The sequence below is a fragment of the Somniosus microcephalus genome, chromosome 11, assembly GCF_052327205.1.
Source record: "Somniosus microcephalus isolate GS21.2 chromosome 11, FLI_Smic_1.0, whole genome shotgun sequence".
NCBI classification, from domain to species: Eukaryota; Metazoa; Chordata; class Chondrichthyes; order Squaliformes; family Somniosidae; genus Somniosus; species Somniosus microcephalus.
In genome coordinates, this window is record NC_140997.1 from 8,397,054 (window position 1) to 8,412,053 (window position 15,000).

General features: G+C 47.0%; 1 protein-coding gene across 2 annotated transcripts in view; it reads right to left on the minus strand.

The window, feature by feature from the left end:
- Positions 1-15,000, minus strand: part of LOC147110287 (protein kinase C beta type) — a 354,049-nt gene that overhangs the window by 33,998 nt on the left and 305,051 nt on the right. For both annotated transcript variants that reach the window (XM_086000116.1, XM_086000115.1), the window contains exons 10-13: positions 11,700-11,873; positions 8,018-8,109; positions 7,012-7,074; positions 2,767-2,905 (exon numbers count right to left, since the gene is read on the minus strand). In XM_086000116.1, the coding sequence (XP_085856242.1) occupies positions 2,767-2,905; positions 7,012-7,074; positions 8,018-8,109; positions 11,700-11,873 (468 nt within the window). The remainder of the gene's footprint in view (positions 1-2,766; positions 2,906-7,011; positions 7,075-8,017; positions 8,110-11,699; positions 11,874-15,000) is intronic.

Below are 15,000 nucleotides of genomic sequence, written 5' to 3' on the forward strand. Positions count from 1 at the left end.
CCCTAAAAAGAGAATATAAACTGGCAGACTATCTCTCGACCATCAGAGACACAAAACAGAGACAGACCCTCACCAGGTACAGACTAAGCGACCACCAACTGGCAATTGAAAAAGGAAGATACAAGAAATCCTGGCAGCCTAGAGAGAATAGAATATGTGATCAATGTCTGGCCGGCGAGGTTGAGACAGAGATGCATTTCCTCCTAAAATGCGAAAAATTCAACACAACAAGAAACATATTATTTGACAAGCTCAGCCAAACAACCCCAGATTTCAAAGAATTGGATGACCTGTCAAAATTAAGATTAGTCCTGGGAGAAGGAGACAGACCATACCTTGGTGCCAAATATGTAACAACATGTCACAACCTGAGGACTGTTTAAAATTAATACTGAATGTACCCAACGATGTACAACGACTGTTTAAATTAATATTGTTTAAAGTAATATTGTATGTACCCAACGAAGGTCAAAATTGTTTGACACCTACAGAATGTTGGAAAACTGTACTTTTTGTTATGTAAGCTTTGGCAATATGGTTCCCTGTAAACTTTCATGCCAATAAAGCATTTGAATTGAAAATTGAATTGAGAGAAAGAGAGAGAGGGAGACAGAGAGGGAGAAAGAGAGGGAGAGAAAGAGAGGGAGAGAAAGAAAGAAAGAAAGAGAGACTTGGACATGCACACTGAACCACGGGCCTGTCAACCTGCTCCTTAAATCTCCGGGCCTGGCTACAGTTAGTGGATCGTGTCTGCTGGGACTCCATATCGGGCAAACAAATTCTACAGGTGTAAATTTCCCAGTAGTTTGGTTTAAAGACTGATGTGATTCCTTGTGTGCTAGATACCCAGCTGATCCCATCCCCTCAAAATAAAATCTAATTCTGAGAATGCACAGAATGGTTTAAACATACCAAGCACAAAAAGACCCGATTCCTGCACCTCTTCTGAGCACTATAGGAAGGAGGTCTGAAATAAGACCTTGAAATAAATCAGAGCTCATTCAGACAGGTCAATGATCAAACAAAACACAATCTGCGACTGGGCACTGGCAGTTCAGCTACAACTTGGTACCCGTGAGTGACCAACAGAGATTCTTGTGGGCAGCTCCTTATCCTAGATATTGCACTTGTTCACGTGATAAACATACTCCATCTGGCCCCCAATTATGGGCCACCTAGTTAACACCTCAAACCCAGTGTCTGGGCGGATGCACAGACACCGACATCTCCCGCGGGATCTCAGCCCTGACAGCCAGTCTATACAATGTTGGTTCCCCATGTACATCCAAGGGGGGGGGGGGGCGGCTAGTATAGATCCGCAGTTACTATCACCAGGGAGGGGAAGTTGTACATATATCTAAGGAGAGAGACTGCTCCACATTGAGCTCACACTCCCCTCGTGAATGTTACTGAGAAGCAGTAACAATCAGGAAGCATTTTTTCACACAAAGGGTAGTGGAAGTCCAGAATTCTCTTCCCCAAAAAGCTGCTGAGGGTGGGGGTCATAGAGTCACACAGCACAGAAAGAGGCCCTTCGGCCCATCGTGTCCGCGCCGGCCATCAAGCCCTGTCTAAACTAATCCCATTTTTCAGCATTTGGTCCGTAGCCTTGTATGCTATGGCATTTCAAGTGCTCATCTATATGCTTCTTGAATGTTGTGAGGGTTCCTGCCTCTACCACCCTTTCAGGCAGTGAGTTCCAGATTCCAACCACCCTCTGGGTGAAAAAGTTCTTCCTCAAATCCCCTCTAAACCTCCTGCCCCTTACCTTGAATCTATGCCCCCTTGTTATTGACCCCTCTACTAAGGGGAAAAGTTCCTTTCTATCTACCCTATCTATGCCCCTCATAATTTTGTACACCTCAATCAGGTCCCCCCTCAGCCTTCTCTGCTCCAAGGAAAACAACCCCAGCCTGTCCAGTCTTTCTTCATAGCTGAAGCGCTCCAGCCCAGGTAACATCCTGGTGAATCTCCTCTGCACCCTCTCCAAAGCAATCACATCCTTCCTATAGTGTACTCCAGCTGTGGCCTAACCAGCGTTTTGTACAGCTCCATCATAACCTCCCTGCTCTTATATTCTATGCCTCGGCTAATGAAGGCAAGTATCCCATATGCCTTTTTAACCACCTTATCCACCTGTTCTGCTGCCTTCAGGGATCTATGTACATGCACACCAAGGTCCCTCTGATCCTCTGTCTTTCCTAGGGTCTTACCATTCATTGTGTATTCCCTTGCCTTGTTAGTCCCTCCAAAATGCATCACCTCACACTTTTCAGGGTTAAATTCCATTAGCCACTGTTCCGCCCATCTGACCAACCCATCTATATCGTCCTGCAGACTGAGGCTACCCTCCTCACTATTTACCACCCCACCAATTTTCGTGTCATCTGCGAACTTACTGATCATACCTTTTACATTCACATCCAAATCATTAATGTAGACCACAAACAGCAAGGGACCCAGCACCGATCCCTGCAGTACCCCACTGGACACAGGCTTCCAGTCACAAAAACAACCTTCGACCATCACCCTCTGCCTTCTGCCACGAAGTCAATTGCAAATGTCAAAACTGAGACTGATAAATTTTTGTTAGGTAAGGGTATTAAGGGAGATGGCACGAAGGTGGGTAAATGGAGTTAAGATACAGATGAACCATGATCTGATTGAATGGCAGAACAGGCTCCATATCGCTCACATACAGGAGTTGGTCGCTGCTCAAAGCTGGCATGACACCAATGGAAAGGTAAATGTGAAGTTAGTCCATACCTCGGGTGCGATATAGTCAGGTGTACCGCAAAAGGTTTTGGTCGTTACCCCATCCCACATGCTCTCCTTGCACATGCCAAAGTCAGCTATTTTTATATGTCCTTCTGAATCCAGCATCACATTATCCAACTTCAGGTCTCTGTTGGGAGAATGACAGAAGTTAAAGTGCAGATAGTCACCCATAAACATCACACGTATACTGCGCTTACGTTACTCGTATAGAGAGAACGCGCAGGGCATGCGCATGCACCTGCCCCTCTGTCACTGCCAGAACCCCCAGACTTGTTCCCATGGGTTTGAGGTCCTTCGTAGATAAATGGTGGGCTCCCGGCAGGATTCCCACTGCCAGGAGGGAGCCTGCCATTGCCTGGTCACAAAGACCTGGCTGTGCTGCAGGGGGACCATCGCTGTAGCACCACAAGAGGGGTCCTGGCAGATAAAGAGACGGAAATTCCTGGGGAGCAGCAGCTCAGTCGGCCTTGGCAGAGGCTGAGGACTGGAATGGAGGGCGAGGAGGCTGCTGGAAGACCATCTCCCTCCATGGAGGGACCTCAGTACTGTTACCGCTGCTTCCTAAGGCCTGCTCCCACCAGCCCCATGGCTGCTCTGGGAAGTGGCGGTAACAGGGGCAGCCGAGAGATAAAGCTGCCAGGACCCTGGGCCCTGTTGCCATTTACATGCAGCGGGTGGGGAAGGAGCATCAATGGCGGTTCCAGCCAGGCCAGAAATGCAGATTGGGTAGTGGCGTAATAAAACTCACTACGTACTTGGTTTGAGTATAAAGCAAGGCTTTAATCAACTTGTTTCAGAACATGGAGGTCTAGTTGTATCCACTAGCTCCTTGTCTTACAAAATGTCCCTGAAAGCTGGGCCCACGCCCAAGTATTTATACTCCTTGGACGGCGCCACCAGCTGGCCATCCAGTGTTATTTCATAAGTAGTTTCTTGATGATGAGGTTTATAACAGGTAGTGAGGCCCGAGTCTCATTCTCTGCCCGATTTTTGTGGTGGATTGTGAAGGAGAATCTAGCCCAAATAAACTAAGAAGATTTCCATGACTTCTCTAGAAGGGGCTGTGGGATCGCCTGATCTGCAGGAATGAGGAGCGCTGGTGACCAAGAGCGCCTGAGATTGGTGGTGGGGTGAGGACTGGCGGAGGACGAGAACAGACCAACAGCAGTCAAGATTGGGCCATGGGAGCTCCGAGCTGCGTGCGAATATTTTGTACATTGGGCCAGCAGAGAGTTGAGAACAAGCGGGTCGGGTGACCGCAGGGAACTGGGATAGAGCGGGACAGCTAGCAGGAGCCCTACTCGGAGAGTGTGGGGCGGTGGGGTGGGGAGAGAATGAGCAGAGTCACTAGTTAAATGAAACAGTGGGGAAGGGGTAGAGTGGGCCTGACATACTGGCCTGAAACAACAGGGACCCCTAAAGTGGGAGGAACGATCACAAATCAAAATTTAAAAGTGAGGAAGAATTACTTGAAGATAAAAAAACAGCCATAACGTCACAGTCAGCATAACATTTACATAGGCAAAATCCATAATAAATGTGGAGAAAGGAATTTATAATAGAAGAAGTTGACACAAAATGTACAACAAAAACGTGACACTAGGAAGTAAAGTTGAGCAGGCAGGAAGTGCGTGTTGACATCAGAATCTTAATTTAGAATCATGGCCTGGAATTTGCGATGAGAATAACGGTGAGGCTCACCGTTATAAATGGAGGAATTCTGACAGCAACTTCTGGAGTACGCACATGCGCAGTTAAATGGGGAAATTCAGAAGTTGCTGTCAGAGAGACACCGCCCCTCCACAGAGTGCAGTGTTGCAGTCCTCACCGATAGACTCGGCACTGAAATCACTGCAACGGCGGGACCTTGCTGTACTGGCCCACTAGTTCCGCACTAAAAACAGCTGAAAACGTTAGGGCTGGTGCATTCAAGGGTAAGTGAGTTTTTAACAGCGTGATAATTGATAATTACTGCTGTGACAACCTCTCTGGCCTAGAAAAATGTATTTTACATGTGTGGAGCTTCATTCGTTCAGAAGAAAATTAGCGTTGGAGATTTTTTTTTAAATTGTCTGTCTCTTTTATCTCTCTCCCTTAATCCCATCTGTATTTCCCAATCTTTATTTCACTTTCTGTACATCATTTAAATCTAATTTATATTTCCTGCTTTATACTTCCTGGGTTGGAGTCTGCATGTCTCAGTAAGGATTCTTCAATCTGATTGGTTGTTGAAGAGCCTCTTGAACTGCTTACACAATTGTAAGAAATCACACAACACCAGGTTATAGTTCAACAGCTTTATTTGAAATCACAAGCTTTCGGAGCGCTGCTCCTTCGTCAGGTGAAGTGGAGAGATGCATAAAAACACAGCTTATATAGTCAGAGAATAATGTCAGATGTTTACAGGTAATCTTTCTAACTGCCATTTATCACACCTCGGCAGAGAGATAATCACAGCAATCAAAGGTGTAAATGGTGTCCAAACAGGTCAGTCAGGAAAACATTACATCAAAGAACAATGAGGTGGGGTCACAAGGGGTCAAATGTTGCAGATGCTGGGGTCTGTATGAAAAACAAAAAAAGACAAAAAACATTTTTTTTGCTGGAAATCACAGCAGGTCCGGCCGCATCTGTGTGGAGAGAACAAGCCAATGACGACTCGAGTCTGAATGACCCTACGTCAGGTGGGGTTACATGTAGCGTGACATGAACCCAAGATCTCAGTTGAGGCCGTCCTCATGGGTGCGGAACTTGGCTATCAGTTTCTGCTCGACTATTTTGCGTTGTCGTGTGTCTCAAAGGCCGCCTTGGAGAATGCTTACCCGAAGATCGGAGGCTGAATGTCCTTGACTGCTGAAGTGTTCCCCGACTGGGAGGGAACACTCCTGCCTGACTGACCTGTTTGGACACCATTTACACCTTTGATTGCTGTGATTATCTCTCTGCCGAGGTGTGATAAATGGCAGTTAGAAAGATTACGTGTAAACATCTGACATTATTTTCTGACTATATAAGCTGTGTTTTTATGCATCTCTCCACTTCACCTGACGAAGGAGCAGCGCTCCGAAAGCTTGTGATTTCAAATAAAGCTGTTGGACTATAACCTGGTGTTGTGTGATTTCTTACATTTGTCCACCCCAGTCCAACACCGGCATCTCCACACCATGCTTACACAATGCCACAGATCGCCTGTAGAGGGCGCTGCACTGGAAAAGAGGCCCGATTATGGGAAATCTCCGCTGACAAGCCCACAAAGAGTCTGGGGGCAGCTGACAGCGTAGTGAATGGCGAGCACCGTTCCTTCGCCACTGACCGCAAAATCCAGGCCAATATATATATATATTATACCTGTGTTCGTGTGCACATTATATGAAAATGATGGACAGGAAAAGACCAATTGGTCCATCCAGCCTGTCCCATAAAATTGTTATGCCTTGTGCATCATATAGACACTAAGTACCCCACCCGGAGCCATGTAACCACTTGGGAGAGGCAAAATCCAGATCAAAAAACCCAGGCCAATTAGGGGAAAAAATCTGGAAAATTCCTCTCTGAACCCCCTTTAGGCAATCAAAGTTAGTCCAGGAGAGCACAATGACCCTGATTTAGATCACAGGATACCTAGCTTTTGTACAAGGTGATCTCCGCCTCAGCCAGAGACAGGTCCATAATACACCGAACCGCTCCTACTTTGTTCAGCTGAAGTCTGAAGGTCGGAGAGAGAGATCAGGTTGACAGCTGGTCACAGACGTACAGATAGAATTTAAGGGATGTGCTGCCAGCTTAATGTGAAATTTCTGTAAGTGTGTTCCACACGCCTGTCAACCACAGTACGGTGGTAACTGTTCAGTGACTGCTGGGAGGGACACAAGCACCAGTGTGGTGCATTCACCAGCTTTTGGTGAGGCTTTTTCTAAAAGCTAAGGAGAGACATAAATAACTCTCTTCTAAACAGTCCCAAATATGTGTGGGGGGAGGGATTGGGAGGAGCAATTTGCTTCATCCATCTTGACTATGCGAATGTCAAATGCCATCAAGATTCACAGTCACTGACACCTACTCAGATCCAACAGCACAACTGCACCCCCTGGCCCCTAAGGGTTACTGGCTGCATAGACCATTATTAATGATGACTAGCACACTGTTTTTGGCCTTAACTCTCGATTTGCCATATAGTCAGTAACGGCTCGATCTGTCATACTGTCCCCTCTGGAGTAAGCTGCTGTCACACACCTATAAACGATGCCCCGACTGTGGAGGAAGAACAGGCCAACAGCAATCTCAGCTGCATAGAACCTAAAAATGACAGAGAATGGTGTAAGTAATAGCGTAAGATAAGACACTCCCAGGCCGGGCACGCCCAGGCCACTGTGGCCCCAGGAAAGCCCAGGAGTAGTCGTCTATAACGTGCATTAACTTTTAAAAAAAATAATTGTGATGATGTGGGCATCGCTGGCAAGGCCGGCATTTAATGTCCATCCATAGTTTCCCTGAGAATATAACTGAGTGTCTCGCTCGGTCACTTCAGAGGGTGATTAAGAGTCAACCACGTTGGTGTGGGACTGGAGTCACCTATAGGCCCAGGCCGGGTAAGGGCAGTAGGTTCCTTCTCTAAAAGGACATTATTGAACCAGTTGGGTTTTTTGACATTGCGACAGCTTCACTTTTACCGATAACCTTTTATTTCCAGCGTCTTTCACAACTTCAGGATGTCTCAAAGCGCTTTACAGCCAATGAAGTACTATTTGAAGTGGAGTCACTATAATAATGTGGGAAACGTGGCATTCAATTTGCACAGAGCAAGCTCCCACAAACAGCAATGTGATAATGACCAGATTATCTGTTTTAGTGATGTTGGTTGAGGGATAAATGTTGCCCAGGACACCGGGGAGAACTCCCCTGCTCTCCTTCGAAGAGAGTCATGGGATCGTTTATGTCCACCTGAGACGGGGCCTCGGTTTAACGTCTCATCCAAAAAATACACCTCTGACAGTGCAGCACTGATTGCACTGGGAGTGTCAGCCTGGATTATGGGCTCAAGTCTCTGGAGTGGGGCTTGAAACCACAACCTTCTGACTCAGAAGCAAGAGTGCTGCCCACTGAGCCACAGCTGTGACGTTGCCATGGGACACTGATGGTTTGGTGAAACTAGACGAATTTTTGGATTTGCGTCTGTGGAAGAGCTTTACTGAAGTGGAGGGGGGGGGAAGGAGAATTCTGCGCCGAGACAGATACTTACACAGCGTGGGGCTCCTTGAACCTGCCAACCTGCTGAATCTGGTACATGAGATCACCTCCATTAACGTATTCCATTACAAAGTACAAACGCTCCTGACGGGAGAACAGACAATGACAAAATAATTGTCTACATTGTCTACATGGAAGGCAAAGCTTAACATAAATGTATACCCAACTTTACAACACAACACACCATGGCACCTTCAACATTCACTGCCCCGATTTCCAGTCTCAGTCTAAAATCTCTTTCTCTATGTTTATTTATAACACTGTGAACCAAAAGGCAATGAAACAGGAGATAGGGTTAAACCAGGGAGTGGACAGAGTATAAATCAGCCACAATCCATTGTACAAATGATAAAGAATTACATAGAATATACAACACAGAAACAGGCCTTTCGGCCCAACCAGTCCATCAGCATAACCCTCTATTCCCTTCTCCCTCATATGCTTGTCTAGCCTCCCCTTAAATGCATCTATACTATTTGCCTCAACCACTCCCTGTGGTAGCGAGTTCCACATTCTCACCACTCTCTGGGTAAAGAAGTTTCTTCTTAATTCCCTGTTGGATTTCTTGGTGACTATCTTATATTGATGACCTCTAGTTTTGCTCTTCGCCACAAGTGGAAACATTCTCTCTGTGTCTACTTAAAATCTTCCATAATTTTCAAGAGCTTTATTAGGTCACCCCCTCAGCCTTCACTTTTCAACAGAAAAGAGACCCAGCCTGTTCATCCTTTCCTGATAGGTATAACCTCATTTCTGGTATCGTCCTTGTAAATCTTTTTTACACCCTCTCCAGTGCCTCTATATCCTTTTTATAATATGGCGACCAGAATTGTACGCAGTGCTCCAACTGTGGTCTAACCAAGGTTCGATATAAGTTTAACATAACTTCCCTATTGTTCATTTCTATCCCTCTAGAAATAAACCCTAGTGCTTGGTTTGCTTTTTGTTATGGCCTTGCTAACCTGTGTCGCTTTTTTTAATGATTTGTGCATTTGTACTCCGAGATCCACCTCAATTTCCCCATATACCTTCAAGTATTTATCCAATTCCCTTTTGAAAGTTACTATTGAATTTGCTTCCACCGCCCTTTCAGGCAGCGCGTTCCAGATCATCAACAACACATTGCTAAAAAAATATTTCCTCATGTCGCCTGTGGTTATTTTGTCAATCACCTTAAATCTGTGTCCTCTGGTTATTTTTTGTGGGCCAGGAGGAGCAGGACTAGACAAAAAGAAAGAGCCAAACTTCTTCTGGAGAATATAAATAAAGACTACTCTTGTCCAAAGACAAGAATAAAAATAAAATGGCCCTTATTTCTAGCACTAAAACAAGGGTCAGCTCCCCAGGTCCTGCTGTGCATTGGGGTGCTGCAGTACTGGGTATCGGCCACCAGAGGCCCCCCGATGAGCTCTACAGATAACACAGACCTTCCCCTGGTGGCAGAAACCTGGCACTGCAATTTACTCTCTCGGACTCTGAACCTTGGGCCCAGCCAGATTTTTAACTTGCTGTATCCCTTCACAAAATTAAAGATAAAAATAAAAACACACACACACGTTTGATGGTCAGCGGCAACTCAGACACAAACATTTTTTGAGTAGAATTTCCACTTCTCTCTTAAAAGAAAATTATGAATTACACTCATGGGGATTTCAGCGTGTGTTTACTATTCTATCTGTAACTAATACCAGTAAATGTTTAATTTATACTTCATTTCCAGTTATCCCACAGTTCTTTTTTCCCCTTTTCTCCCCTCCTCTTGCTGAGATACTATTCTTCAATACCTGTGGCAAATGTTAGCAGGCTATTCACTCATGGGAGGCATCGCAGTTGAGAACAATCCTGTCATCGTCTAACGTGCACACAGGGGCACATTTTACTAAGTAACAATCGGAAGGAGCAACCTTCTCGTTACTCAGGAGTGCGGAGGCCAATTACAACACTTCCCTCGGCCCAGATCAGCTAACTCCTCACAGGTCAGGCATAGAACCCAGGATCTTCTGATCTGTTTGACTTAACCAGGTACAAGGTTTAACCCAACTAGACCATAAGTACAGCCACCCCTGGGAGTTTCTAACTCTGCTGTATGGGGTGGGGTATATGATTTTCATAGACCCAATGTGGAGACTTACGGTAGCTGACCCTTAAACATACAGAGTGAGAGACCGCAGCAAAGCACATCTCTGCTTCAAATGTATTGTCATTATGTAGTTAAAATGATCACAATAATCAGATCTTACACTGTCTCAGTGTATTATACACAAAGACCAAGTGGTTGCGGACTGTGAATAAAATTGTTTCCATAGTGATTGCACGACTCAGAACAATGCTGTTAATAACTGGTTTGAAATGTACTTTTTATACAAACCGGAATCTGTGATAAGAGGCTTTATGCAAAGCACCGGTTACACTGGATTGTTCTGGAGAGGCACGCAGGCCCGTTGAAACACGTCTCAACAGGTCAAGGATCAAGGAAGATGGATTGGTTAATTAGCCAGGCTGCAGCCACTGGAGAGTGGGATTTGTTCAAGGTCATTTTGCAGCTGATTTAAGCGGATTAATTTGGTGCTGGTTAGAAGCAGCTCTGATGTAAATGAGTTGTCGAGTTTCCATTTAATGAAGTGCGTGTGTCTGTGTAATGTTAGCAATAACTAATGACAACAATTAAGTGACTCGCTGCCACTGATGCTTTCTTAACTGGGCCTCTGAAATCAATTGCAAACTTGCATTTTACCAGTGTCAGTTTTATATTAGTTTGGGTTTTTTAGTGAGTGTCGAGTTACGTCATTCTCAGAAGCACATTACTGGGCCCTCCCCGCCCCACTTGGCAGTAAGGAGCCATGTGATGTTCAGGGTGTGATTCACACACCCCTTGTACCAGTAGCTGTCAGCCTAGAAATGACTGTTGCCCACAAACATTGAACACGTTCATAAGACAAGACATTTCCTTGCTAGTTTATATGATTAGACACTGCTGCTCGTGATGGTACCTGTTCATTACACCTCAAGCTCCTTCCTCCTTTAATGCTGATATTTTAGCTGATGTAACGAAGGATCTGATGTAACGAAGGATCTGATGTGCAAAACTTTGATAACAGGAATTAACGCCGAGTCTGCTGGGTAACTTTCCCTCCCTCACCTCTAACATTGGAGGAGATAAAAATCAACAAGGAAACAAGGAATGTGGGGGACCAGAGACCATATTACAAGGGGAGGGGAATGATGAGCAATTTCACGTATGAAAGCAGCATCACCATTTAGAAGGGTAACAGCCAGCAGTCACCCCCACCCCGTACCCCGATGTCTGTGTGCAAAATGGGGCAGGGGACGGAAACGAGGTCGGTGCCATGTACAAACTCTGACCGTTTCGAAATTTCGCACGCACGCTTGCAGTTGGTTCGTGACATGTCCGGGTCGGGCAAGGGGATCCGACTCCTGTCTTCCCGTGCGGAGAAACCTGGCCTTTGATTGGCATCACCCCCAGGGTGCGTTGCTGTGTTTTGGAGAAGAGAATGTAAATCTGTCCCTGCAGTGTTGGGGATCCAAGGTGCTGTGGTTCACTCCCAGGGGGTTAACACCTTCACCCAAACAGTGGAGAGAGTGGGTTTATTTGTGACGGCAACTTAGTTGAGGCAGCAATGGCAGGGGTGCTTCCTGCTGTCTCCCCATCTTACCATTGTCTGGAAGCAGGAGTGGAGTTGGGTCAGGAACTGGGGCTTCCCGGGAGCAGCCAACACTCTCTTCTCCACCATGGTGCACTCCACATCATCATCCTGGATCACCACATCCTTCTTCAGGATCTTGATGGCGTACAGCTCGTCAGTGCCCTTCCTTTCAGCCAGCATCACCTGCAAGGCACAGAGAGAACACAGGTACACACTGAGCCTTGTTGGACACTGCTGGCTAACACCACTCAACGTTGAGGAATGAATTAAACGATACGTCTAATGTTGCCAATTCTCTTCCTCCCTCTGCCCCACCCCTGGAGTTACAGGAACCAGCTCACCCACTGGTCATGCTTCATTGCGAGTCTAAGCACTGGGTGTCAGCAACGGCGAATATCACAGCTGAGCTCAAATTTGTTTTTACTTAACACCCACCCATCCAAAACTTTCCAGCATGGTTTGCTAAATAGTGACCAGGAGTAGGAATCCTGACTGATTTTCTTTTTTAAAAGGCAGCAGTAACGAGATCAACTGCAGCATCTGTACTGCTGCCCTATTTCTGATGGAGGCTAATGCAGCACAGACCAAAGATCAAAGCTGGGACTTGCTGGGCGGTGTGGCTCGGTGCTACACTGGGCAGCACCTTTGCCCACTGAGACACCATAAAGAGGAAGGCTTGGCAGGAGGTGAGAGCACAGAGGACCTTAGTGAGAAAGATGCGGAGAGTGTGGGATGTGTTAATGTCTGTGTGCAGTATCCAGTGCATACACAGAGGGATTACAGGGTGGTCTGTTTCGAGTATTCAGGTTGGCTCACTGGCTGCATTACTGCTTTTGGAAAATGCAACTGTAAACTCTTCACCTGGAATGCTGCGGGCCATTTATACTGTTTCTCTGGAATTTCCACAGATCTCCCATTGAAGTTACAGTGGGGAAAATTCTCCCCCGGATTGCTAAGCTCCTTAAACACATTCCTCTTCAGGCTTTTTACCTCTCCACCTATACTGAATCTCAGAACATGTCCCCTAATAAATGCATTTCTGTATAGTTGTGTTCCAGAATCAATTGTGTCCGAGCAACACACCACCCCACAATACCACACCACACCCCACAACACCACACCCCGCAACACAACGCCCCACCACACAACACAACACCCCACAACACCATACCACACCCCACAACACACCACCCCACAATACCACCCCACACCACCACACCCCACAACACCATACCACACCCCACAACACACCACCCCACAACACCACACCCCACAACACCACACCACACCCCACAACACCATACCACACCCCACAACACCATACCACACCCCACAACACACCACCCCACAATACCACACCACACCCCACAACACCACACCCCACAACACAACACCACACCACACCCCACAATACCACACCACACCCCACAACATAACACCACACAATACCACAACACCACACCCACAATACCACAACACAACACCCCACAATACCACACTACACGATACCATACCACACCACACCATACAATACCATACCACACCACACCATACCACACTACACAATACCACAATACCCCACCCACAATACCACAACACAACACCCACAATACCACAACACCCACAATACCACAACACCCCACCCACAATACCACAACACAACACACCGTAATACCACACAACACACCACCACATGCTGCAACACAAAAATAACACTGAATAGTATAACACAATACAGACCAGCACACATTACACCAGGCAACACAGCAACACGGCACACCACAAAACAAAATAACACTGTGACACACATCCAAACACAATACAGCACAATAACACAACACAATGCGACCATAAGACAACACTACATACCAAAATAGACCACGCAATACAATAGTACAACACAACAAAACTACATCAACCAATACAATAACACAACACATTACATAAGACAACACAACACAATAACTAGAACAGAACATAACACCTCACCATATTACACGTTACAATGCGGATCCCAGAACCTGGATCACTCACCGCACACATTCCCCCTCTCGCGCCACGCAATCCCCTCTTTCCCCACGAATTCCCCTCTCACCCCAAGCATTCACTCCTCACTCCCCTCTCACCCCAAGCATTCACTCCTCACTCCCCTCTCACCCTAAGCATTCACTCCTCACTCCCCTCTCACCCCAAGCATTCACTCCTCACTCCCCTCTCACCCCAAGCATTCACTCCTCACTCCCCTCTCACCCCAAGCATTCACTCCTCACTCCCCTCTCACCCCAAGCATTCACTCCTCACTCCCCTCTCGCCCCAAGCATTCACTCCTCACTCCCCTCTCGCCCCAAGCATTCACTCCTCACTCCCCTCTCACCCCAAGCATTCACTCCTCACTCCCCTCTCACCCCAAGCATTCACTCCTCACTCCCCTCTCACCCCAAGCATTCACTCCTCACTCCCCTCTCGCCCCAAGCATTCACTCCTCACTCCCCTCTCACCCCAAGCATTCACTCCTCACTCCCCTCTCGCCCCAAGCATTCACTCCTCACTCCCCTCTCACCCCAAGCATTCACTCTTCACTCCCCTCTCGCCCCAAGCATTCACTCCTCACTCCCCTCTCGCCCCAAGCATTCACTCCTCACTCCCCTCTCACCCCAAGCATTCACTCCTCACTCCCCTCTCGCCCCAAGCATTCACTCCTCACTCCTCTCTCACCCCAAGCATTCACTCCTCACTCCCCTCTCGCCCCAAGCATTCACTCCTCACTCCCCTCTCACCCCAAGCATTCACTCCTCACTCCCCTCTCACCCCAAGCATTCACTCCTCACTCCCCTCTCACCCCAAGCATTCACTCCTCACTCCCCTCTCACCCCAAGCATTCACTCCTCACTCCCCTCTCACCCCAAGCATTCACTCCTCACTTCCCTCTCGCCCCAAGCATTCACTCCTCATTCCCCTCTCGCCCCAAGCATTCACTCCTTATCCCCCTCTCGCCCCACACAGGCCTTAGATTTTCTCCAATTCCTGTTGTGGCCATAGACCTTTTGTGATATTGGGAGAAGGTCTGTACTAGAGTTCAACATGTTCATGGACATGGACAATATAAAATGCTGGCCTTAGTGCGCGATTTACTTTTCCTCAGAAAATAGCGCGAGCTTCGGAGAGTCCACAGGAAACTGTTCTGAGGGGCACAAATTCACCATGTTCCAGTCAGATTAGTCTTTTCTGTTTGGGCTGAGATAGATTCTTGGGACAGTGTAGAGGGAGCTTTACTCTGTATCTAACCCATGCTGTACCTGCCCTGGGAGTG